This window comes from Rattus rattus, chromosome 7 (assembly GCF_011064425.1).
Source record: "Rattus rattus isolate New Zealand chromosome 7, Rrattus_CSIRO_v1, whole genome shotgun sequence".
NCBI lineage: Eukaryota > Metazoa > Chordata > Mammalia > Rodentia > Muridae > Rattus > Rattus rattus.
Window position 1 is genome coordinate 4,178,707 of NC_046160.1, and position 26,723 is coordinate 4,205,429.

Consider the following 26,723-nt stretch of genomic DNA (forward strand, 5'->3'; position numbering starts at 1 on the left):
TAAAAGCCAGAACTGACAGAACTGTAAAGCTCTATGCAGGCCCCACTTAATTTTAATATGAGGTTCACAAGCTCTATGTCATTAAACTTGCCTGAAAATTTAAAATATTCAATTTCGTTTCATAACCAAGTAACTTTTCATTAAATATGTATTTTGACTCAAATGAAGTATTATGATTTTAGATTCCATAGATGTATTCTAGGAACATTAAATTCAAAACAATAAATTTTATAATTACAGCAAGAATTCAATTCTACAAGCATAATGTAAAACTATTCAACATAATAATCTGGTTCAACTATATTAAAATCTGTAAGTACAAAATCTGTAAGTACCTTTTTCTATTCCACAACCAAAGTCCTGATCTCATTTTGAGTTTATACAAATCTTACTACATGAACCACATGTTGGAGAGTTACTAGTGATGTGGAAACACCATAACCAAGGCAATTTTTGGAGGAAATCGTTTGTTTGGCTTTACATTTCTACATCAAAGTCCATCGCTGAAGGAAGTCAGGACAGGAACTCAAGCAGAGCAGGAAACTAGAGGCAGGAACTGATGCAGGGGCCATGGAGGGGTACAGCTACAGGATTGCTCCCCATGGCTTGTTCAGCCTGCTTTCTTATAGAACCCAGGAACACCAACCCAGGGATGGCACTACCTACAGTGTGCTGGGTCCTCCTCCACCAATCACTAAGAGAATTTTCTATATAGGCTTGCCTGGTCTTGCAGAGGCATTTTCTCGATTAAGGTTCCCTGTGACCCTACCCCCAAATTTATTCTGATTGGTGAATAAAGATGCTGACAGCCAATATCTGGGAAGAATAGACATAGGTAGAGTTGAGGTTTCATGGGCTTGGGGGGCAGAAGGACCATGAGGAAGAAGAATGAAGAGAGGAAGGAGGAGCAGCGGCCATAGGTTAAGAGTCAAGAGAGTATGGTTTGGTGGGCGTGAGAAAGAAGGTGCAGGAGGGAAGAGGAGAAGCTACCATGAGTTAGTTGAGCCATTAAAACATGTGGCCCTGTGGGCTGGCCAACTGCAGTTAATAGCAGCCCAGGTGAATCACAGTAAGCAGTAAGTAATAATTCAGGGTTATCTATAGGAAGTAGATTCTAATAGCAAGGAGCTAGGTATGTGCCCAGCTCTTGTGCTGATGAAGGTTTACTGTAAATACAAAGGCTGTGAATGTGTCTTTCATCCAGGAACTCAATAGAACAAAGGCTGGGTAGAAACTTCAGGCTGGGATTCAAGTAATTCATACAACACAACTTGACCTGCTAGGCCATCTGGTCGACCCTTTCTTGACTAAAGTAAACAGAAGAAGCTAGCCAGATTTCTCAGCAGGAACAATACTTGCCACATAACCCTGACTGTATGAGCTTGAACTACAGAACCCATCCACATAAAAAACCAGATGTGTTAGCATGAATCTGCAATCCTATCCTTCTTGAAGTTAGCCTGAATATATAGCATGTCAGAAATAACAAAGTCCCTAACTCAACAGGGTGGAAGAAGAAAACCAACCTGAGACTTGTCCTCTGGCCTATACACATGGATACATTAATAAGTGAATTTTTAAAATGCAACAGTTTACAAATAAAGGATCTTCTCTTAAGACAATAAAGACAATGGGGGCTTGAGAAATGGTTCAACACTAAGAGTACGTTCCTGAGTTCAGTTCTGTTACTCAGCTCCCTCTTCTGGCCTCTGCAGGAACCTGCACACACATGCATAGACCCACACAAAGACATACATATATACACAATAAAAAATAAACAAAAAATTGTTTAAGGACTGTGAAAACTTATAGCTGACATCATAAGAGGGGGATCTACAAGCTTTTCCTCCACGATCTTCTATAGGGTAAGGGCCCATCTCTCACCATGCCTGTTCAATATCAAACCAGGCCTTCTAGCAAAATCATCTAAGAAAAAGAAACAAAAACATACAAACCAGAAATGAGAAAGCAAAGTTATCTCTCTCTCTGCAAATGATATGAACTGACACACAGAAAACAGCAGAGGCCACAAAAAAATGAGTAGGTGAGTTCTATAAAGTTTAGATTCAAATCAATTTTTTAAAGTTAATTGTGATCCAGGTGGTGGTATCGCATGCCTTTGTTCCCGGCCTCAGGAGAGAGAGGCAAGAGGACCTCTGAGTTAGAGACCAGCTAATCTACTAAGAAAGTTACAGGACAACCAAGGTACACAGAGAAACTCTGTCTTGAAAAACCAAAAACCAAAATCAACAACAACACAGAAGTCAGTTGTGTTTCTGAATAAAAACAACCTACCTGAAAAAAAATCAAAATATGACAATATTTTAACAAGCAAATACTTGGGGCTGGAGGGCTAGCTCTGTGGTTAAGACTACCTGTTGCTCTTGCTGAAGACCCCAGTTCAATTGCCAGCAACCACATAGCAGCTCACAGCAATCCATAACTCCAGTTCCAGGGGTCTAGTGCCCTTTTCTGACCTCCTTGGGCACCATCACACATGCGGCATACAGCCATACACATATAAAACAGACATTTATACAAATAAAATTTTTTTAAAAGTATGCAAAACTGCAGTCAAGGAGATTAAAAGATCTGTACCTCAAATCAAAAGGGGGTTTTAAGTGAAATTGAAAAAGGCATGTGATGCAGAAGCAGCGCGCCCTGACCCAACAGACGCCTGCTTTAGGTATAGCAAAGTATGCCCGAGGACATTAGAAACCATGCCTAAGCCACACAGCAAATCATTCAGACCCAGCAGCTCCATGCAGCCATGGCTGACATCTTCCTGGAACGCATGTGCCGCCTGGACGTGGACTCCCCGCCTATCACGGCCTGCAACACTGGCATTATTTGTACCATTGGCCCTGCTTCCCAATCTGGAGATGCTGAAGGAGATGGTTAAGTCTGGGATGAATGTGGCTCGGCTGAATTTCTCTCATGGAACCCATGAATACTATGCAGAGACCATCAAGAATGTCCGTGCAGCCACAGAAAGCTTTGCATTCTCTACCGTCCCGTTGCGGTGGCTCTGGACACAAAGGGACCTGAGATCCGAACTGAACTCAAGGGCAGTGGCACTGCAGGTGGAGCTGAAGAAGGGAGCCACGCTAAAGATCACCCTGGGCAACGCCTACATGGAGAAGTGTGGCGAGAACACCCTGTGGATGGACTGTAAGAACATCTGCAAGGTCTACGTGGACGATGGGCTCATCTCTCTGCAGGTGGAGAAAGGTGCCGACTACCTGGTGACAGAGGTGGAGAATGGTGACTCCTTGGGCAGCAAGAAGGGCGTGAACCTGCCCAGTGCTGCTGTGAACTTCCCCGCCATGTCAGAAAAGGACATCCAGAACCTGAAGTTTGGGGTGGAGCAGATGTGGACATTCTGTTTGCTTCTTTCATCCACAAGGCAGAGTAAGTACATGAAGTTAGGAAGGTCCTGGGAGAGAAGGGCAAGAACATCAAGATCAGCAAAATCGAGAACCATGAAGGTGTCCGCAGGTTTCATGAGATTTTGGAGGCCAGTGATGGGATCATGGTGACTCGTGGTGACCTGGGCATTTAGATTCCTGCAGAGAAGGTCTTCCTGGCTCAGAAGATGATCGGACGATGCAACCATGCTGGAAAGCCTGTCATCTGTGCCACACAGCTGCTGGAGAGCATGATCAAGAAGCCACGCCCCACCCGAGCTGAAGGCAGTGATGGTGCAGACTCTATCATGCTGTCCGGAGAAACAGCCAAAAGGGACTATCCTCTGGAAGTTGTTCGCATACAGCACCTGATTGCCCGAGAGGCAGACGCTGCTATCAATCACTTGCAGTTATTCGAGGAACTCCGCAGCCGCCTGGTGCCCATTACCAATGATCCCATAGAAGCTGCCACCGTGGGTGCAAGGAGGCCTCCTTCAAGTGCTGCAGTGGGGCTATTATCGCGCTCACCAAGTCTCACAGGAGTGCTCACCAAGTGGCCCGGTACCACCTGAGGGCTCCTATCATTGCTGAGACGCGCAATCCCCAGACGGCTCACCAGGCCCATCTGGACCGTGCCATCTTTCCTGTGCTATGTAAGGATGGCATACAGGATGCCTGAGCTGAGGATGTTGGCCTTCGTGTAAACTTGGCCATGAATGTTGGCAAGGCCCGAGGCTTCTTCAAGAAGGGAGATGTGGTCATTGTGCTGACTGGATGGCGCCCTGGCTCTGGCTTCACCAATACCATGCGTGTAGTACCTGTACCTTGATGACCCTCTAGAGCCCTGTCCCTTCCTTCCCCTATTCTATCCATGAGGCCAGCAATGCTTGCAGTGCTCACTCTGGGCCAAAGTATGGCGCTGGTGGGCTGGGACACCATGGAAAATTAATGCCTCTGAAACATGCAATAGAGCCCAGCTACTTTTCATGGCCCTGTTTGAGCCAGGGGCGAAGGAGGAATACAGGATTGGAAACCCTCTGACTTTATCACACAAGGGTAGCATCATCTCTGTGTTCTTTACTCCTGTAGAAAGTTATCCAGAGAATTCCCAGCCCTGGCCAGGAATCAGGAGTCAACAAGAGCAGGAGCTGAGGGCGTGGGGGCCCAAGGTTCCAGTGTAGATGATTTTTGGCCCTGGCCCTGACTTGCTTTCCCAACAGCTTTGGCTTCCCCCCTCTTCCTTGTGCACTCCACTGCTGTCACCGCTCCATTCTCCACCTTGTATTCTGCAGCATCTCCAGGCCTATTGCTACAGTGCCCACCTGAATGCCAATAAACAGCAGCTGAAGAAAAAAGAAAAAAGAGAAAAAGAAAAAGAAAGAAAGGGGTATGATGAGTGACACATACCTAAGATTCTTGTAGTCTGCATACTGAGGTAGGAGGACCACAAGTTTGAGGCCAATCCAGGACACAGTGTGTGGTTTAAAAGAGTATGGCCCCAGACGTTCATACATTTGAATACTTGGTCTTTGAGGTTTCAAAAACACTCATGCCATTCCCAGTGTGCCTCTTTCTCTGCCTGGTGGTTGTGGATCAAGATGCAAGGTCTCAGTTGTTTCTTCATTTCACCATCATGGACTCCAACCCTCTGAAACTGTAAGCCAACCTACATGCTTCTTGGTCAGAATGCTTTATCACGGCAATAGAAAAGTAACTAAAACCCGCAGTGAGAGTCTGTCAAGGGAAGAAGGGAGAAGAGAAGGAAGGTGGGAGAGAAGGAGATGGAGGAGAGGACTGATTGATTTAAGCCAATGGCTCTCAATCTTCCTGATGCTTCAACCCTTTAACACAGCACTTCATGTTGTAGTGACCCCCCAACCATAAAATTATTTTCACTGATACTTCAAAATTACAATTTTGCTACTGTCATGAATCATAATATAAATATCTGATATGCAACACCTATGAAAGAGCTGTTTGACCCCATAGGGGTCACAACCCACAGGTTGAGAATCACTGATTTTAACAGACACAAACAAAAGATACTTCTACTCATAAACTTTTTGAAGTAATTGATATTGCTAAAATTGACACACTACCCAAAATAACATACAAATGCTATGCAATCTCTATCAAAATTCTAATGGTACCCTAACAGAAATAGGGATACCTAAAATCCTCAACCAGACCATAAGTAAATTTCAATAACCAAGGCAATCCAGAGAAAACTAAATCAAGGCTGGGTTGGTGGTTCAGCAGGTAAAATGTCTGCTGTATAAGCATGAGGACTTGGACTTGGGCCTTAGCACTCACCTGAAAGACAATGCAAATATTCACAAGAAATCCTAGAGTCCACATGGTGAAACAGCAGGCAGAGGCACGAGGTTAACGCCCTTAAAGTCATGGGCCGGCTAGCCAGGCATACACAGTGGCAAGGATTCCTCTACCAAACTAGGGTAAAGGCAAACACCAGCACCTGAGCTTCCTCTGACCTTCATACCTGCATGATGATCTGCTCATGAAGGTATGTGCACCCACACACACACATACACAGACTAAAAGAAAAGGAAAGTCGAGGGTACCACATTTCCAATTATAAGACTATACCACAAAGCCAGGCACAGTATACCTAGGAACCCATATTTGGGAGATTGAGATGCAAAATTGTTTAAAAGCAGGAACTTTTTAAAAATGGAGTTCAAGAACAGCCTTAGTTCCGGTTTAGAAATATTTTTTAAATATATATTACAACCCTACTAGAACTGAAACATATGCTACTGACATAAAAACATATAGACCAAGGACTCCAAGCCCGGTGCTCCAGGCTTTTTAATGCCAGCACTGATAGTACTGAGAAGGGGATCTCTGGGGCTTGTTGGCTAGTTACCACAGACCAGTTAGGTATGCTCTAGAACAGGGAGAGTCCCCACCTCAAAATACTAGAGGTTATCCTCCGGTCTCTTCATGTATATATATGCACACCCACACACACACACACACACACACACACACACACACACACACACACACACACACATAAACACACACACACAGGGTGGGGGGATATCATAAACTCTTATATTTATGATCAGTTAATTCCCAACAAGACACTAAAAGGGACAATGGGAAAGAATTATCTTCTCAAAAATGGTGTTGGAATTTTCAAAATCTTGATTTACTAACCTGCATTTAAAAAAAATATATTTCTTTTTCATTCATCTACACTTGGAGCAGCATACTATCCCACCCTCTACCCTACAGCCCTGCCTGAGTCCCAGGAAACCTGCTCTAACCAGGACTCCTGCCCTGTCGAAGCTCCATCTTCGTTCTGATCTGCACCTATGTTCACTCTAACCCAGGACACACAGCTTCACCTGCCTCCTGGGAGGCTTGCTCCAAACCGGGACACACCTAGGCCAGTCAACACCAGAGACAACCAGACGGTAAAAGACAAGCACAAAAACATAATCAACAGAAGCCAATCAAACATGGTACCTTCAGAACACAGCTCTCCTTCTACAGCAAGTCCTGGATATCCTGACTCATCTGAGGAGTAAGATGACTTTAAATCTCATGAATATAATAGAGGCACTTAAAGAGGATATAAACAATTCCCTTAAACAAATACAGGAAAATTCATGCAAAGGTAGGAGCCCTTAAAAAGGAAGGAAATAAACCCCTCAAAGAAATATAGGACAATATAATCAAACAGGAGAAGAAAATTAATGGATCAACCCAAGACCTAAAAATGAAAAAAATGCCATTAAAAACACAAATGGAGGCAACCCTGAAGGTAGAAAACATAGGAACAAGAACAGGAACTACAGACGCAAGCATCACTGACAGATTACAAGAGGTGGAAGAAAAACTCTCAAGCATAGAAGATACCATAGAAGAAATTGATACAACAGTCAAAGAAAACACCAAATTTATAAACTTCCTAACTCAAAACATCCAGGAAATTTGGGACACAATTAAAAACCATACCTAAGAATAATAACAATTACCAGTTTAAAAAGCCAGAGAACATCTTCAACAAAATCATAGAAGAAAACTTTTCCAACCTAAAGAAAGAAATGGCTGTAAAAGTAAAAGACGACTAAAAACCATCAATTAAGTTAGACCAGAAAAGAAAATCCTCCCATCATATAATAATCAAAACATTAAATGTACAGAGCAAAGGAAGAATATTAAAAGCTGCAAGAGAAAAAAAAGGCCAAGAAACATAAAGGCAGACCTATCAAAATTACATCTGACTTCTCAACAGAGACTCTAGGATCCAGAAGACCCTGGATAGTTGTCTTGCAGACCCTAAGAGACCACAAATAACTCTCAATCATCATAGATGGAGAAACCAAGATGTTCTATGATAAAACAAAGCTTAAACAATATCTTCCTACTAATCCAGCCCTTCAAAGGATACTAGAAGGAAAACTCAAACACAAGGAGAGCTACAATCAAGAAAACACAAGAAATTAATCATCTCATGGGAAACCCAAACGAAGAGAATCATATACAGACAGTACCACCCCCAACAACAAAATAAAAGGAACTAACAACCACTGGTCATTAATATCTTTCAACATCAATGGGCTTGATTCACCAATAAAAAAAAAAAACAGGTTAATAGACTGGATATGTAAACATCCTTGCATTCTACTGCACACAAAAAACACACCTCAGCAACAAAAACAGATACTACCTCAGAGTCAAGAACTGGAAAAAGGGTTTTCCATACAAATGGATACAAGAAAATACCTAGAGTAGTCATTCAAACATCTAATAAAATATACTTTCGACCAAAAGAAATCAAAAGAGAAAAATTCACCAAGATGAAGTCTCAATTCTGAACATCTGTGCCTCAAATTCAAGGGCACCCATATTCATAAAAGAATCTTTACTATAGCTCAAAATACACACTGAACACCACATAATAATAGTGGGAAACTTTAACACCCTACTTTCACCAATGGGCAGGTCATCAAAAAAGAAACTAAACAGAGACAAAGTGAAACTAATAGAAGTTATGAACCAAATGAATGTAACAGATATATACAGAACCATCCACCCCAAAACAAAATAATATACCTTCTCAGCACTGTATAAACCTTCTCCAAAATTGATCATATAATCAAACACAAAGCAGGCCTCAACAGATACACGAAGATTGAAATAACCCCTTGCTTTCAATCAGATCACCATGGATTAAGGCTGGACTTCGACAACAACAGAAAGCCCACATGCTCATGGAAACTGAACGCCTCTTTACTCAATGACCACTTAGAGAAGAATGAAGAAGGAATTAAAGACTTTTTAGAATTCAATGAAAATGAAGGCACAACATACCCAAACTTGTGGGACACAATGAAAGTGGTACTAAGGGAAAATTTATAGCACTAAACACCTTCATAAAGAAATTGGAGACACAACCAAAATACAGCAAATGCATAGGCGAATGCCAGCAGCAAACCACTGAACTGAGGACAGGACCCCGTTGAAGGAATCACAGAAAGGACTGGAAGAGCTTGAAGGGGCTCGAGACCCCATATGAACAACAATGCCAACCAACCAGAGCTTCCAGGGACTAAGCCACTACCCAAAGACTATACATGGACTAACCCTGGGCTCCAACCTCATAGGTAGCAATGAATAGCCTAGTAAGAGCACCAGTGGAAGGGGAAGCCCTTGGTCCTGCCAAGACTGAACCCCCAGTGAATATGACTGTTGGGGGGAGGATGGGGAGGGGAAGCCCATATAGAAGGGGAGGAGGAAAGGTTAGGGGGATGTTGGCCCGGAAACCAGGAAGGGGAATAACAATCGAAAGGTAAATAAGAAATACTCAAGTTAATAAAGATGGGGGAAAAAAAAGAAATTGAAGATATCTCTAGCAAATTAACAGCAAATCTGAATGCTCTAGAACAAAAAGAAGCAAGGACACCCAAGAGGAGTAGACAGAAGGAAAGAGTCAAACTCAGGGCCCAAATCAATCAATTAAAAACAAAGAGAACAATACAAAGAATCAGAAAAACCAAGAGTTGATTCTTTGAGAAAGTCAACGAGATAGACAAACCCTTAGCCAAACTTACTAAAAGACACAGAGACAGTATCCAAATTAACAAAATCAGAAATGAACAGGGAAACATAACAGAAATTGAGGAAATTCAAAAAATCATTAGGCCTTACTTCTAAAACCTATACTCAACAAAACTGAAAAATCTAAATGAAATCGATAATTTTCTAGACAGATGCCATGTGCCAAAGTTAAACTAAAATCAGGTAAATCATTTAAACAGACTCCAAGCCCCTAAGGAAATATAAGCTGTCATTAAAAATCTCCCACCTCACATCCCAAAAAAGCCCAAGGCCAGATGATTTTAGTGCAAAATTCTACCAGATTTTCAAAGAAGAGCTTAGACCACTACTCCTCTAACTATTCCACAAAGTAGAAACAGAAGGAACACTACCTAATTCATTCTATGAAGCCACAATTACCTTGATACCTAAACGTCACAAAGACCCAACAAAGAATTTCAGACCAATTTCCCTTATGAATATTGACACAAAAATACTCAATAAAACTCTCACAAACTGAATCTAAGAACACATCAAAAGCACCATTTACCACAGTCAAGTAGGCTTTAGCCCAGGAGTGCAGGGATGGTCGATTATACAAAAATCCATCGATACAATCCACAATATAAACAAACGGTAAAGGTCACATGATCATCTCATTAGATGCTGAAAAGGCCTTTGACAAAATCCAAAATCCTTTCATGTTAAAAGTCTTGGGAGAAATCAGAAATTCATGGCATATACCTAAACATAATAAAAATAATATACAGCAAGCCAATAGCTGACATCAAATTAAATGGAGAGAAACTTGAAGCAATTCCACTAAAATCAGGGACAAGACTGCCCCCTATCTCCCTGTCTATTCAATAGTACTTAAAGTTCTAGGTAGAACAGTAAAACAACAAAAGTATATCAAGGAGATATAAATTGGAAAGGAAGAAGTCAAGGTATCACTATTCACAGATGATATAATAGTATACATAAATAACCCCCAAAAAAATCTACCAGAGAACTCCTACAGCTGATAAACAACTTCGGCAAAGTGGATATAAAATTGACTCAAAGAAATCAGTAGCCTTCCTTTATAAGAATGATAAACAGGCTGAGAAAGAAACAATACCCTTCACAATAGCCACAGATAATATAAAATATCTTGGTGTGATTCTAGCTAAGCAAATGAAAGATCTGTATGACAAGAACTCCAAGTCCCTGAAGAAAGAAATTGAAAAGGATATCAGAAGATACAAAGCTCTCCCATGCTCATGGATCAGTAGGATTAACATAGTGAAAATGGCCCTCTTACCAAAAGCAATCTACAGTTTTAATGCAATCCCCATCAAAATTACCACACAATTTTTTACAGATATTTAAAGAACAATTCCCAACTTCATATGGAAAAACAAAACAAAAAAATAAATAAATAAAGACAAGGATAGCCAAAACAATCCTGAACAATAAAAGAACCTCTGGATGAATCACCATCCTGGACCTAAGCTGAACTACAGAGCAATGGTGCCAGTGTAACTGTCTGCATGTAGAAGAATGCAAACAGATTCATATTTATCTTCCTGCACAAAGTTCAAATCCAAGTGGATCAAGGATGTCAGCATAAAACCAGATACACTGACTCTAATAGAAGAGAAAAATGGGAAATATCCTTGAACACATTAGCACAAGAGAAAATTCCTGAACAGAACACCAAAGGCTCAGACTCTAAGATCAACAATTGAAAAAATGGGACCTCATGAAACTAAAAAGCTTCTGTAAGACAAAGGACACTGTTAAATAGCACAAACTGACAGCCTACAGATTGGGAAAATATTTTCACAAACCCTATATCCGACAAAGAGCTAATATACAAAATATACAAAGAACTCAGGCTAAACGTCAAAACACCAAATAACACAACTAAAAAATGGGATACAGAGCTAAGCAAAGAATTCTCAATAAAGAAATATTGAATGGCTGAGAAGCACTTAAAGAAATGCTCAACATCTTTCATCATCAAGGAAATGTAAATCAAAACAACCTTGAGATTCTACTTACACCAATCAGAATGGCAGAGATCAAAAACTCAAAGGACAGGACATGCTGCCCAATGTGTTGAGAAATGGGACATTCCTCCACTGCTGGTGGGACTGCAAACTCTGGAAATCAATCTGGAGGTTTCCCCAAAAATGGAAATAATTCTACCTAAAGATCGAGCTATACCACTCCTGGCCATATACCCAAAAGATGTCCCACCATACAAGGACACATGCTCAACTATGTTCATAGCAGCCTCATTTGTAATAGCCAGAAACTGGACACAACCCAGATGTCCATCAACTGAGAAATGGATACAAAAATGTGGTTCATTTACACAATGAAATAATATTCAGCTATTAAAAACAAGGACATCATGAATGTCACAGGCAAATGGATAGAACTAGAAAATATCACCCAAAAGGTAACCCATGGCATATTCCCACTGAGAAGTGGGTATTAGTCAAACAGTACAGAATACCCATACCCCACAGACCCAAAGGAGGTAAATAAAAAGGAAGAGCCAAGTGAGGATGCTTCAATACCACTTAGAAGGGGGAGTAAAATAGTCATGGGAGGCAGAAGGAAGGAAGGATGTGAGTGGAAGAATGGAGGGGGCATAGGGGAACAGGATGAGGTGTGGGGAGAGACATGAGAAAGGCCCCTAGGGCCAGGAGAATGAATGGAAATCTGCAGCTGTCAGGGGTGGGTAGGGGAATCTCTAGGAACTCAGTGCAGCTGACCTTAGCCAAAATGCCCAGAGATGGGGATATGGAACCACAGAGACCACCTCTAGTAGCCAGACGGAGCCCCAGTGGAATGAGGGGAACACCAACCCATCCTACAAAACTCTCAACCCAAAGTTGGCCCTGGGAGAGGGGGGAACTGGGAAAGGGGATAACATTTGAAATATAAATACATAAAATATCCAATTTAAAAAAAGAAAAAATGTATGGGGCCAAAGAGGTGGCCTAGCAGACAATAGTGCTTACTGTGCAGGTCTGGCAACCAGAACCCATATGAGGGCAGATAAGAATAGACTGCACAGGTTGGGGATTTAGCTCAGTGGTAGAGCGCTTGCCTAGTAAGCGCAAGGCCCTGGGTTTGGTCCTCAGCTCTGGGAAAAAAAAAAGAATAAACTGCACAAAGTTGTCCTCAAACCTCCATGCATGAGCAAGTGTACCCATGCACGCATGCACATGCACACATGCACGCACACACACACACACACACACACACACACACACACACACACACACACACACACACACACACACACACACACACACACACACACACACACACACACACACAAGGAAATAATAAATCTGTAAGTAGCTGTCACCCCTGCCAGGTTCTGTGTGGATTCTGGGGTCTGCACACCAGTCCTCACCTGTGGGCGGGCACTCATCCACTGAGCCACCTCCCAGCCCCAAATCCAGATTTAAAAAATAAAAAACAAGTGTTGAAAACTGGTAGCACAAGAAGTGAATAATATAGCCAAAAACATATAACAAAGCAAACAAGCTTTAAAAACAGAACTGATGGGTGTAAATGACTTATTCAATTGTAGATTTGGTTTCAGCTCGGTATCAGACGAAATAAAAAGATTGTAGCAGTTTAAGTTATTTTAATCAGGCTTTTTAAAGCATACCATGAGAAGACACAATTAAGAAGTACTTCAATTTTATGAGGCTATTTATTTTGAGCCGCGTATTGCAGGGTACCCAGGATGAAGACAGATAAGAACAGGGTCTGTAATGCACTTTTCTCCGAGTCTCTTCACTGTAAACCTCAAGGAAGAGAATAAGAAAAACTGTCTTATTTTAAATGTTAATTATTTCTATTATTCTAACTTCCAAGACAGAATCAAAAATAGGGTGCTGAGTGAAATCTAGCTCAATCTGGCCTTTCTTTGCCAGGTTGTTTTGTGATTTAAACCACTGGTAACATTACCATCTTCCGGGCAAAATGGAGTAGTACAATTGTGAATGACAAGAAAAATGAGAAGATTTTAACTGAACTGTGCTTTTGATTAAAAGACATTCAAATGCATTCCTCCTCCTCATGCCTCACACCCTCCCACCAACCCCAACTACAGAACCAGAGGCTGAGAACGGTAGCCATGCACTGTAGCTCACTCCTGCAACGCCAGCTCTCAGAAGCCGAGGTAGAGGATAACCGAGTTCAAGGCCAGCCTGGATGATGATAGTGAGTTCTAGGATAAGTTCCTGCCTCAAAGGAAGAGAAGTTACTGAGATGTACAAAACAGGGTGGTGGTGAAGGGGATCTCCTGACAAAACTGAAGAATGAGAAATGAAAACACAAAGAGATAATCACTGATTAAAAAATGGTCAGCCTGTCAGATTCACAATAAAACTCCCATGACTCTGTGTGTGTGTGTGTGTGTGTGTGTGATGCTCATGTTTATGTAACAAGTATGCAGTAACAAGTATGCAGTATGTACACATGTGTATATAGTATATGTATGTGTATAAGGTATATACATATGTATGACAGAAAAAGGTGTATGTGTGTGCACATATGATGCACATCTGTGGTATGTGCATGTGTGGTTGGTGTTTGTGGTATATGCACATATATGTATGTAGTATGTGTGCTGTATATGTGTGTACACAGGCTACAGGAGAACATCCTGTGTCCTACTCTATCACTCTCTGCCTTTTGCCTTTGGAGACAGTCTCTCACTGAACCTGTAGCTAGGCTGGAGGTCAGAAAGCCCCAACAATCCTTCTCTCCCCATCCCTCACAGGCACTGGAGAGAGATGGCCCAGAGCCTAAAGGTTCCCTTCAGAGAGCCCAGGTTCCATTCCCAGCACCCACACGGTGGCTCACAACCACCTGTAACTCCACTTCCAGGAGACCTGTTGCTCTCTTCTGACCCCTACTGGTACCATGCATGTAATACACATGACATGTAATACAGACATGTATGCAGGCAAAACACCCATGCACATGAAATAAAATAATAATTTTGTAAAATTCTAGAAAAATGAACACTTCCTGTGAAGGTCACCAACCCAGGCATAATAGTTTTTACAGCAACGTATTTTTGTTAAAATACCAACAGCCCAGGGTTACAGCCTTAATATGTGTGACCTCAGGTAGACCTTGCACCTTTTCCCAGACCTTTCTGGAAACCTCAAACCAGACCATTGGCTCTGCTTACAAAGAGACCTCCGACCTTCCGCATCCCTGTCTGAAGGGTCACCATAATCCTGTCGGGGACCCCTTAGGAACCACCTGTGACCTCATCTAGGTACTTAGCAATGCTTTGAAGATAAAAAGCCTCAAACCCACCAAAACTTTGTATAAGCCTGCTACAGAGAAGCCCACCTACACCTTCTCTCAGCCCTCATCTTAACATCTATTAAGAATATTATGGCACCGGACCAGGTCTGCAGAACGGGCTTCACGCTCCACACCAGGCCAAGACAGTAACCAGAAGCCCCTGAAACAGCCCAAGAAGAAGGCCAAGGTGGGGGAAGGAGGAGGAAAAGAAAGAAAGGAAAGAAAAGAGGAACGGAATGGAAGGAAGGGAAAGCAGCAGCAAAGGCAGCAGGAAAGGCTCTCCCGGAAGATGCATTCAGAAGGCTGGTGAAGCAGAAAGGTGACCTCCCCCACTCCCTGCCTGGGAAAAGGAAGGTGACATCTTCCACTCCCTGTGCCCAGCTAGCACATCTCTTGCTACCTATCAGTCTTGGAGCCTACTGAACATTGTAATACATTTTGGTGAAATAAATGAATGAATAAATTATAAATAAATATCACAAAATAAATCCAGTCTCGGATCCTGACAGAACCTACTGTTTCATCTTTGCTCTGAATTGGGTCACCTTGAATTAAACCCGTTTAAAAGGTTATGTATATACACACGCGTGTGTGTGTGTGTGCGTGTGTGTGTGTACACTGTGTTTTAATAAACCCAAGCTCTGCCTCCCTCGGAGATTCTTTTCTGCACTGAAGCCCGGGATCCCATTTCACCTGAGCTGAGGCCTCTAACAGGTCCTCAGTGGGTAACCATGCAGAGCTGTGTCTGGGACTGTCCCACTGACAGACACATTCTTTTCACTGTGGCTGACATGATTTTCATAAAAGTCTTCCCAAACACACAAAGAATAATCTAATTACCGACAATGCAATCCAAACACTACCCTTCCTTGTTACAAACACTATTCTCACATACTTCAACAAAACCAATAGAATCTATTCGTGTGTGCATGCCCAGACGAGCACTCAGGAATCAGAAACAAACAGATAAGAAAGGCCAGATAGATTAGTATTTCTTTGATCTTTTATTAGTCTTTACCAGTCTAAATTGGCACACTTAAATCTGGGCAATTTTTTTCCTTAAAAGTGAAGCTCTAGATTTAGTAAATCCAATAATAAAATAAAACACATATAGTTAATCCCCTGCTATTACTTTATACGGCCCAAACTACAAGGGGGTCTCAATTATTTCCATATTCCTTTTCCTGTTTTACTTCCAATACAATAATGGGTTTGTAATATGCACAGAGAGCAAGTACAGAGGGAAGGAGGGGAGGGGAGGGGAGAGGAGGGAGGGGAGGGGAGGGAGGGGAGGGGAGGGGAGGGGGAGGGGAGGGGGAGGGGGGAGGGGGGGGGGGGGGGGGGGGGAGGGGGAGGGGGGGGGGGGGGGGGGGGGGGGGGGGGGGGGGGGGGGGGGGGGGGGAGGGGGGGGGGGGGGGGGGGGGGGGGGGGGGGGGGGGGAGGGGGGGGAGGGAGGGGAGGGAGGGAGGAAGGAGGGGAGGGAGGGAGGGAGGAGGGGGAGGGAGGGGAGGGAGGGGGGAGGGAGGGGAGGGAGGGGGAGGAGGGGGAGGGAGGGGAGGGAGGAGGGCCGAACACAAACATTCCAGCCCCTACCTTTCCCACTGGAAGACTCCTCAAAACAGCCAGTCAACCTCATAGAAATAAGAGCAGACAATCTAAACTTACAAACTATATCCCCTTTGTTTCTCTAGCGTAACGGCCGTTGGTTTTACCAAATTAATTTTTAAACACTAGTTTTAACAACCTGAGCTTGCTTCTTTTTAATCAACACATACACTGTGTTCCTCTAATTGGATCATAGAAAGGTGAGGCAGTCTCTACCTTAAGAACATTAATTATCCTGACTAAAAAACAGTGTCCCAAATGAATTTGTTCTGAACGCATAGTCTTTGACTAACTCTCTCCAACCTGTTGATTGCAGTGCTGGCGGTAAGCCATGTGGCAGCTGGAGGGTGAAAAGGGGCGCCTGCACACTATTTCTGAAGAAGTCCTCTGTCGCTTTGGATTGTAAAACTTTGGTTTCCCAGAGCTGCAAAGGAAAAAAAAAAAACATATTTTTGTTTGTTTAAAAAGAATCACTGAGATTACAGTTTTTTTCCTTAAGTGTTTATACTTTCAGTGGATAGCACAAGGCACACATCCTAACACAGCTGAAGGCAGAAGTGTAACTTCTCAGGCTGCAGAGAGGAAATGGGACTGTCCGTGAGCACAAACCTTCTTCAGGTCTTTCAACACCTGCTCCTCGATGCCTTCCTCAGCAAAGAGGTCCCGCACACCCTCGATTACGTCTTCAATTACAGATCGGTAGAGTTTGGGCTACACGAAAGCAATTGTTAGAGGTTTTAATTCTCAAGTCGAATGCTTTTGCCTTAAAAGATATGCAGATGATACTCTAATCCTCAGTTTAAAGAAAAACTGCCACAGGGTTATTAAGCATATCCTGCTCCCAGTGCAGTGTGGCTCCTTATAAATTGCATTAGCTGCCTGTAATCCCTTTGAGGTCCCTATACACAAGGCTGAACACAGGACTACAAGGAACCTGGGGGTGATCGTGAGATGTGTGGGTGTGCTGTGCTCATAGATCTTGGCTTTTGTGTACTTAACCTTCCTGCTTCTCTTTGAACGGGGAATTGAAAGCAGCTGGAAATAAGGTCCTGTTTTCACTCTACCACTTTCTCAAAGTAGCCACTATTAGTGAACTACCATGGATATAAATAAGCCCCAGACCTTAAAAGTGGGACAGTCAAAGCCTGCCCTGCTTCCAAAGTACGATTGGAGAGAGGGCAGTTGAGAGCGAGGCCAAGCAAAAGCACCACCACATCCCTGTGTCCAGATGAGTTTGCAAGAGAGAGAGAGAGAGAGAGAGGGAGGGAAAGAGCGAGAGAGAGAGAGAGAGAGAGAGAGAGCAAGAGAGAGAGAGAACAAGAGAGAGAGATACAGATAACATTCAGTAAAACAGGATTCCAGTTGCTTTTACAATTGCTTAATCCAGCCCAAATGAAAACTGAGGCTTTCTTGGACTGCTTTTTTCATGCTTCCCACAAAAATACTCTCTCTCTCCAGGAACAGCACATTTTAAACTAATCCTTCTAAAGATCGGGGTAAGTCTATGAATAGACCAATCAGTGACATTTAAATGTTGTTCACAAACATACCCATTAAGACTAAGTACCCCCAGATGAGCTGCTTCTTCTCAGTCTACCCTGATCAAGGCTTCCAAACCGAGGCTTCTGTTTTCATTCCAGCTAAGATCACGCTTAAGAGCTGCAGGGGAAAACCCCTAGGGCTAAAAACATCTTTTAAGATCTACCCTTGGAGTCTAACAACAGCAGGCCAAAGGAAGCCAATAAAATACAATTTTTCAAAGGCAAAAGAAGTATTAAATATAGTCTCGCTTGTAGGACTGCCATTAAACTTTATATTGCTTTCTCTGCGTTATCTTTATTAAAACTATATATAGTCATTCTGAACCTCCATCTTGCCTATATCTCAAAAAAAACAAAACAAAACATTTCCTCATTGGCAGTAACAATCAGGCAAACTGGCGTTTGTGGAAAGGTTATATTCGGACATCCATACTTTACATTTATAAAAACATAAATAAACATACATGAGTATCTCTCTAAAAATGGAACCTTTCACACTGCGCAGATACACACGGGACTTTTACAGACACAAACCTATCTGGGCTTCCCATTGTCTTTCTGAAGATGTGCATTTGTTCATACTGGTTTTGCCTTCAACACGGGATTTTTAATTGGATGGAGAATCTAAGAAGTGCCATTTTGCCTGTAAATTCTCACTGTGAGGTTTAGCTGCCCTTACGGCAGTGTATTTTAGCATTAAGGCAGTGTTTGTGGGTTTCCTATTTTAGCATTAAAATGTTAAAGGACAAGGAAAGGCAAAATCATGAGGCAACAATCCAAATCACATCACCCTCATTCCCTGTCAGGAAGTAACAGAGCATGAACCAGCTATGCCCCAATGAAGAACGAGTATTAGGGCTGGAGGCTGCTGTAGGACGATCCTGAGTCTGAAACCAGCCCAGGGTTACTTTACAGGACCTTGTCAAAAAAAAAAAAAAAGAAAGAAAGAAAGAAAAGAAAAGACAGGAAGGGAGGAGAGAGGGAGGGAAGGGGGGGAGGGGGAGGAAGAGGAGGAGGAGGAGGAGAGAGAGAGAGAGAGAGAGAGAGAGAGAGAGAGAGAGAGAGAGAACGAACCTGAGAATTTCCTAAACATGGAGGAAATCATCCTGATTGAGGGTACCCTGCCTCTACATGATTTCTAGGCGCCCTAACCTAGGTGACCTCATTTGGAGTGGGGCGCACACTTTTTCAAATGGGATCAGAGCACCAGATGGGCTCTGTTTCCTGTAACCTATGGTGGACAGGGGGTGCCTATTAAAGTCTGCAACTCCATGGAGGGTGTCGGCAAAGCCTACCCGCCTCCTTACCACCAGGTTGACGAAGGCCATGCTGGCCGCTCTGCGCCCAACCGTTTGCGCCTGCGTTGGCAGAGAGCCGCCAGGCTCGCTTTTGAACCGCGGGTGCTCGTTGCTGCGCAACCGCGAGGCCGCTGGGGGCGGAGCTGAGTAGGGCGGGACAAGAAAGGAGGTTAGTGGTTGGAGGGATGAAGTTTGGGCGTGGCGGCACGAATGTAGTAAGGCTTGTAACCAGCTTTAGCAGACTAATTGGGCTTGTGCGGTGTCAGGTGGATGAGGCAACTTCATCCTTGAAGGATGCAGGGAGAAGAAAGAGAGCAGATGAGTTATTCCCGCTTTTACCACGCCTCGCTAAACACTACTCACAGCTGCACTCCATGCTGCAGTATAAGAATGTGACAAGAGCCAAATTCTTCTGTAACTGATTGAAGTGTGGTTGAAGTGTGAGCAAAAGCAGCAGCAACTTCACTTGGGAAAGTGTTAAAAATACAAATGAAAGTCATAAAGACGCTTGCCGCCAAGTCTGACCCATGTGCTAGAAAGGGCGCTAGAAGCTTGTCCTCTGATCTTCATAGGTACACCTGTGCGAGTGGGCACACAGACAATCTATGCATCATTAATGCGTGTAAAAGATTACTACAAACAACTAAGGATTCATAAACGTAAACATCTCTACCGAGTTAGGGACCAACAACAAGGGGCACAGCATCCGGTGACTTCAAAACGGTCTCCAGAAAGTTCTGCTGGGCATTCAAATGAGATCCACTTGGCCTAAGACACATTAGCGGGGCCATATTAATATTACTTGAAGGGTTTTTCCTTTTAAAGGTTTGGTGCCTGAGTCTCCCCCAGAGCATATGATTAAAAATGCAGGCTGGAGAGAGAGAACTACCGCTTAAACCAGGCACCCTGGCTCCTTTGGTCCTCAGGCGGAAGATGCCATCTTTCATCTTTGTCTTATATTGTATCTCTCTCTCTCCCTCTCCCCCTCTCCCTCCCTGTCCTCCCTCTCTCTCTCCCTTCCCTCCTCCCGTCTCTCTCCTCTCTTGGGCTTGGAGGGACTTAACTAGCTAAAACTGAGGCTGATTTAAGCACACACGGCCCCACTAGTTCAAAGGGGGAAAAGCCATCTACCTCCACCACTCCGCCTTCACACGGCCTTTCTAATCTGAAGATAGATCTCGGCCTAACAGATGGCTGTGTGATGATTTAAAATCCCATTAGGGTTTAGAGGTGACTGCTTGCTTATTTGTGTGTGTAAGAGCAATAAAGCTGTGTGTGATTGCCCACTCTGAATGGGCCTGCCTGGGCCAGGTGTAAGCTTCTAGCCGCTGATTCATTTGGTGTCATTTAGAAGACTTTTCCTAAATTGAAAACTACTGGGAATTTCTTTAACAAAAAGCCATTAAGTATGTGTGGTGATTTTTTTAATGGTTACATCTCTCTACGTGACAATTTACTACCTCGAATATTCAAAGTGACTTACCTTTCACCCAAAATAGAAAAGCTAAAAGCAAGCATTGATTCCTTCTGATATTATAAAATCCAATTAAATTCTTCAAGCTGGGAAATAAGAGGGCTGAGAGAGCTCTTGTTTTCCATCTTCCTCCTTGCAAGGTTTTAAAATTGGAATCCTAAATGCACAGAATGGGTAGCAATCTAACATTCGTGACAGCATACCGTTCGTTGTATTTCATTATACATTATACATTTCATTATACATTATGCCTTCCTCAAAGCTATAGAGTAGACCATGTGTGTTTTTAAATTTAAATTTGGACCTTGGTACCCATAAAAAGTGTGACTAACAATTGAATTGTTACTGCCTACAGCATACGATACACTTTTTATATAAAAGCTATACAACACTGGTTGAGCAATCTCAGTGACTTTTGGTTGCCCTCCTGTGTATCTAAATGACCACTGGTAGATGCTGCTTTGGTTTCTTCCCTATAATCAACAGTGGCCTTTAAAGGAAGCAGGCTTGAATCCAAGGTCTAGGCTGTTCTACCTTAGATAGGAAATGTCTCAAGGGGACAGGTGTTAAGGCTTGATACCCAGTGCAGCAGTGTGCACAGGTATGGCTTCCAGAGGCTGATTGGATCACTAGGCTTTTTCATCATCATTCAGACCAAAATATGTAACAGAAACAACTATGTTGAAGAAGACTTATTTTATTTGCAGGTTCAAACATTCGGTTCACCCGGGCAAAGTGGTTCAGTTTGTTTCTGGAGTTGTTGGATTTGTTGGGATCAAAGCCCCTCTGACGTCCCCAACAAGCCAGGCTCTGCCGCCAGCTCTCAGTCAGCTTGTTAAACAGAGAAAATGGTGACAGGCACAGAAAGGAGACATGTTCAACGTAATCACATGGAAGCATGGAAGCAGGTGAGACTTTCATGTCCGCCTTACCTGCCTGATGTACGTTGATTTCAAACAGAACAAGAGTCATCTGTAGTTAAGCAGTCTTGGCCAACCCCAGTCCCACTCATGACTGACCAGCTTTGTCTTGGCTCCAATCTCCCCTACAACGCGATCTGACAAACTGTCACCACCGTGTAAAATCTCTTTTCCAGAGATAAGTTCCCTTCCGGCACCAAAGTCCCAACCTTTCCCTTCCCAGACGTGAGCCTCCAGGGGAAGCTCTAACTGGAATCCGTTGTCTCAACAATCTGGTAGCGGAAGAGAGGAGCACCTGTCTCTCCTCAGATGCTGTTAGCAGACCAGACAGCAGAGAAATGGGGTATCCCCTTCTTACAGCTTCCCCTTTATCCTCTTCTGTTCTGGTCGACTCCCAGGCATAGCATGGTCTCACCCATGTTCAGAATGGCTCTTCTGCCTCCGTGAATCCTCTCTAAACATCATCAGGAAGACACATCGTGAGTATCTTTCATATATCTTCTAGATTGAGTGGAAAAGCTAAAATTAAAGAGGAAGGACATGACTTCTCCTAAGTATCGTGGAGGAGAAGGTTTATTGTAGATATAAGGAAGATCATAGCCAGAGGCAGGGACATCTGGAAGAGTCCACAGTGGACAGTACCTGGAGGAAAGGGGAGAGGAGGGGAGAGCCAAGAGAGTAAACAGTAGGCAAAAAAGGCCAGGTAACCAGAATAGCCAGATTATACAGGGAAGGACAGCCCAGCCTCTGGGCTAGAGAACTTTAGGGGAGAGTGAGGGGTATGCCAGTTAGAAGAAGCCTGTAACAGTTAGGAACTGAGGGATGCTGGGAGAACCTGACAGTCAATGTTTGCTCTGATGTATAAACAGGCACCTCCATTAGCCATTTGTCCCAGGTTTGAGACCTAACATGGGTAATTCTGAATGCAGTCAGGTTGACTGGCCATTAGCCAGCACATAGGGCTCTAACTGGCCACTGGATTGTTCTGTTGGTTAATGAGAAGCGTACTGGACTATGGTCCCTAGCTGGAAGATGTAACCCATGAAGGAAACATGTGGATCCTGACCCCTTTCCCCTTTGGTGTTCTTTCTTTGTTTTCAGCTTTACCCTGTCATACCCTGTTCATCGTACTGTCCTCCCTTGCCATAGGCCCACGATAATGGGACCAAAAGCCCTGGGCTAAAACCCATGAAACATGAACCACAACAAGCTATCCCTACATCAGTCCCCAGATGTCCTGCCCCGAGTCTCATACTCCCAACCCCCCAATCCTGCCACCCTGCTACTCACAAGCTGGTGCTGTCCTTCCCACACTGCATCACAGTATCTCTATGTTATATGTGAACAAAGCAGATGTAGTGGTTTCTCACTTCCAAGACTGTTAGAAATGGTGGGGAGACATCTCAGCTGACAGTCATTTGGAGGAAGCCAGCTGTTTCACAAGAACCAACCATCAAAGGCAGAAGGTGTGGAGAGACTGGAGAAAGAAGCAAACACATACAGAATTCCACAGACACAATGATGAAGGGTGGCTGGACAGAATCAAGGTCTGGGTGGCTGTTGTGTTTTATAAAACTAAAGAGAGAAGGAATATGTTTGCTGGAGGCTCAGTAAGGTGGGGGGGTAGGAGGTGTCTCCGTGGGCCCATGCTGAGGTATCCCTTCTCCCTGAGGAACCAGCCACAGTTGGTATACTATAGAATAGAGTTTATTCAGGGCATGGGGAGGGGAGTTGAGAGGGTAGTAGAGACAGAGGGAGGTAAAAAGAGAGAGAGACTAGCTGGGATCCGAACCTCGCTGATTCCGGCCCACAGCTCCCTGCTCCCAAACCTCGTGGGAGAGAGAGCTCAGCGCCCAGACAGGTGGGCACTCCTGAGATTGCAGGGCAGGAGAGACCTCCAGTACTGCCCACCCCAGCCCACATCCCTGAGCCAAGAGGAAACTGTATAGGGCCTCTGGGAACTGGAAGATAGAGGCACTCAACTCTGCAGTCTAGACACCACCCGGATCTGAAGAGACTCAGTCAAAGAGCTCCCTGCACCCAAATCCAGTGGGGCAGAGAGCTAGACTTTCAGAGGGGCAGACACACCTGGAAAGCCAGAGGAGACTACTCTCTGCCCACATTTCTGGCTCTAGAGAAAAACACCTACCAGCATCTGGACCCCTGTGCACAGGGTCCCAAGCAAAGGCAGGGCAGGCCCTTCTGGTTGCTGCCCTCATGGAGAGCTGAAACCCGTCTCTAAGGAGCGACTCCAGGCCCGAGACCAGAGGTAAGACCAACTTTTCTGTTCCAAGTGACCTTGGACTCAGGACACATGCCCATAGGAACACCTGAAGACCAGTAGACAGGAACAACTAAACACCTGAAAGCAGAATACTCTGTTCCCATAACTGGCTGAAAGAGAACAGGAAAACAGGTCTACAGCACTCCTGACACAAAGGCCTATAGGATGGTCTAACCACTGTCAGAAATAGCAGAACAAAGTAACACCAGAGACAACCTGATAGCAAGAAGCAAGCGCAGGAACACAAGCAACAGAAACCAAGACTACATGGCATCATCAGAGCCCAAATCTCCCACCAAAGCAAATACTAAATATCCAAACACACCAGAAAAGCAAGATCTAGATTTAAAATCACATTTGATCATGATGATGGAGGACTTCAAGAAAGACATAAAGAACTCCCTTAGAGAAATTCAGGAAAACACAGATAAACAAGCAGAAGCCTATTGAGAGGAAATGCAAAAATCCCTGAAAGAATAACAGGAAAACACAAACAGGTGAAGTAACTAAAAATGGAAATAGAAGCAATAAAGAAAGCACAAAGGGAGACAACCCTGGATATAGAAAACCAAAGGAAGAGACAAGGAGCCATAGATACAAGCATCACAAACAGAATACAAGAGATAGAAGACAGAATCTCAGGAGCAGAAGGTTCCATAGAAATCATCAACACAACTGTCAAAGATAATGTAAAACAGAAAAAGCTACTGGCCCAAAACATACAGGAAATCCAGGACACAATGAGATCAAACCTAAGGATAATAGGTATAGAAGAGAGTGAAAACTCCCAACTCAAAGGACCAGAAAATATCTTCAACAAAATCATAGAAGAAAACTTCCTTAACCTAAAGAAAGAGATGCCCATAAACATACATGAAGTTTACAGAACTCCAAATCGATTGGACCAGAAAAGAAACTCCTCCCATTACATAATAGTCAAAACACCAAATGCACAAAACAAAGAAAGAATATTAAAAGCAGTAAGGGAAAAAGGTCAAGTAACATATAAAGGCAGACCTATCAGAATTACACCAGACTTCTCACTGGAGACTATGAAAACCAGAAGATCCTAGACAGATGTCATACAGACCCTAAGAGAACACAAATTCCATCCAAGGTTACTGTATCCAGTAAAACTCTCAATTAACATAGATGGAGAAACCAAGATATTCCATGAGAAAACCAAATTTACACAATATCTTTTTACAAATCCAGCCCTTCAAAGGATAATAAACGGTAAAGTCCAACATAAGGAGGCAAGCTACACCCTAAAAAAAAAGCAAGAAACTAATTGTCTTGCAACAAAACAAAGAGAAGACAAGCACAAAAACATAATCTCACATCCAAATACGAATATAACAGGAAGCAACAATCACTATTCCTTAATATCTCTCAACATCCATGGACTCAATTCCCCAATAAAAAGACACAGATTAACAAACTGGATACGCAATGGGACCCTGCATTCTGCTGCCTACAGGAAACACACCTCAGAGACAAAGACAGACACTACCTCAGAGTGGAAGGCTAGAAAATAACTTTCCAAGCAAATGGTCTGAAGAAGCAAGCTGGAGTAGCCATTCTAATATCGAATAAAATCAATTTTCAACTAAAAGTCATCAAAAAAGATAAGGAAGGACACTTCATATTCATCAAAGCAAAAATCCACCAAGATGAACTCTCAATCCTAAATATCTATGCTCCAAATACAAGGGCACCTACATACATAAAAGAAACCTTACTAAAGCTCAGCACACATTGCACCTCACACAATAATGGTAGGAGATTTCAACACCCCACTCTCATCAATGGACAGATCATGGAAACAGAAATTAAACAGAGACATAGACAGACTAAGAGAAGTCATGAACCAAATGGACTTAACAGATATTTATAAAACATTCTGTCCTAAAGCAAAAGGATATACCTTCTCCTCACCACCTCATGATACTTTCTCCAAAATTGACCATATAATCGGTAATACAACGGGCCTCAACAGATAGAGAAAGATAGAAATGATCCCATGCATCCTATCAGACCACCACGGGCTAGAGCTGGTCTTCAATAACAATAAGGGAAGAACGCCCACATATACATGGAAGTTGAACAATGCTTTACTCAATGATAACCAGGTCAAGGAAGAAATTAAAGACTTCTTAGAATTTAATGAAAATGAAGGTACAACATACCCAAACTTACGGGACACAATGAAAGCTGTGCTAAGAGCTCTGAGTGCCTGCAGAAAGAAACAGGAGAGAGCATATATCAGCAGCTTGACAGCACACCTAAAAGCTCTAGAACAAAAAGAAGCAAACACATCCAGGAAGAGTTGAAAGCAGGAAATAATCAAACTCAGAGCTGAAAACAACCAAGTAGAAACAAAAAGGACTATACAAAGAATCAACAGAACCAAAAGCTGGCTCTCTGAGAAAATCAACAAGATAGATTAAACCCTTAGCCAGACTAACCAGAGGACACAGAGAGTGTATACAAATTAACAAAATCAGAAATGAAAAGGGAGACATAACAGAATCAGAGGAAATTCAAAAAATCATCAGATTCTACTACAAAAGCCTATATTCAACAAAACTTGAAAATCTGGAGGAAATGGACAATTTCCTAGACAGATACCAGATACCAAAGTTAAATCAGGAACAGATAAACCATTTAAACAACCCCATAACTCCTAAAGAAATAGAAGCAGTAATTAAAGGTCTCCCAACCAAAAAGAGCCCAGGTCCAGATGGGTTCAGTGCAGAATTCTATCAGATCTTAATAGAAGACC

At 43.1% G+C, this 26,723-nt stretch overlaps 1 protein-coding gene and 1 pseudogene across 2 annotated transcripts in view; one reads left to right on the top strand and one right to left on the bottom strand.

The window, feature by feature from the left end:
• Ston1 (stonin 1) overlaps positions 1-26,723 on the bottom strand; it is an 84,168-nt gene that overhangs the window by 22,193 nt on the left and 35,252 nt on the right. Inside the window, exons 1-3 of one of the 2 annotated variants that reach the window (XM_032908701.1) lie at positions 19,270-19,299; positions 17,031-17,132; positions 16,725-16,845 (exon numbers count right to left, since the gene is read on the bottom strand). In XM_032908701.1, coding sequence (XP_032764592.1) covers positions 16,725-16,845; positions 17,031-17,132; positions 19,270-19,290 — 244 coding nt within the window. In that variant the 5' untranslated portion in view covers positions 19,291-19,299. Of the gene's footprint in view, positions 1-16,724; positions 16,846-17,030; positions 17,133-19,269; positions 19,300-26,723 lie in introns of those variants that run through there. The other variant, XM_032908702.1, reaches the window with a different exon arrangement.
• LOC116905736 lies at positions 2,721-4,236 on the top strand (annotated as a pseudogene).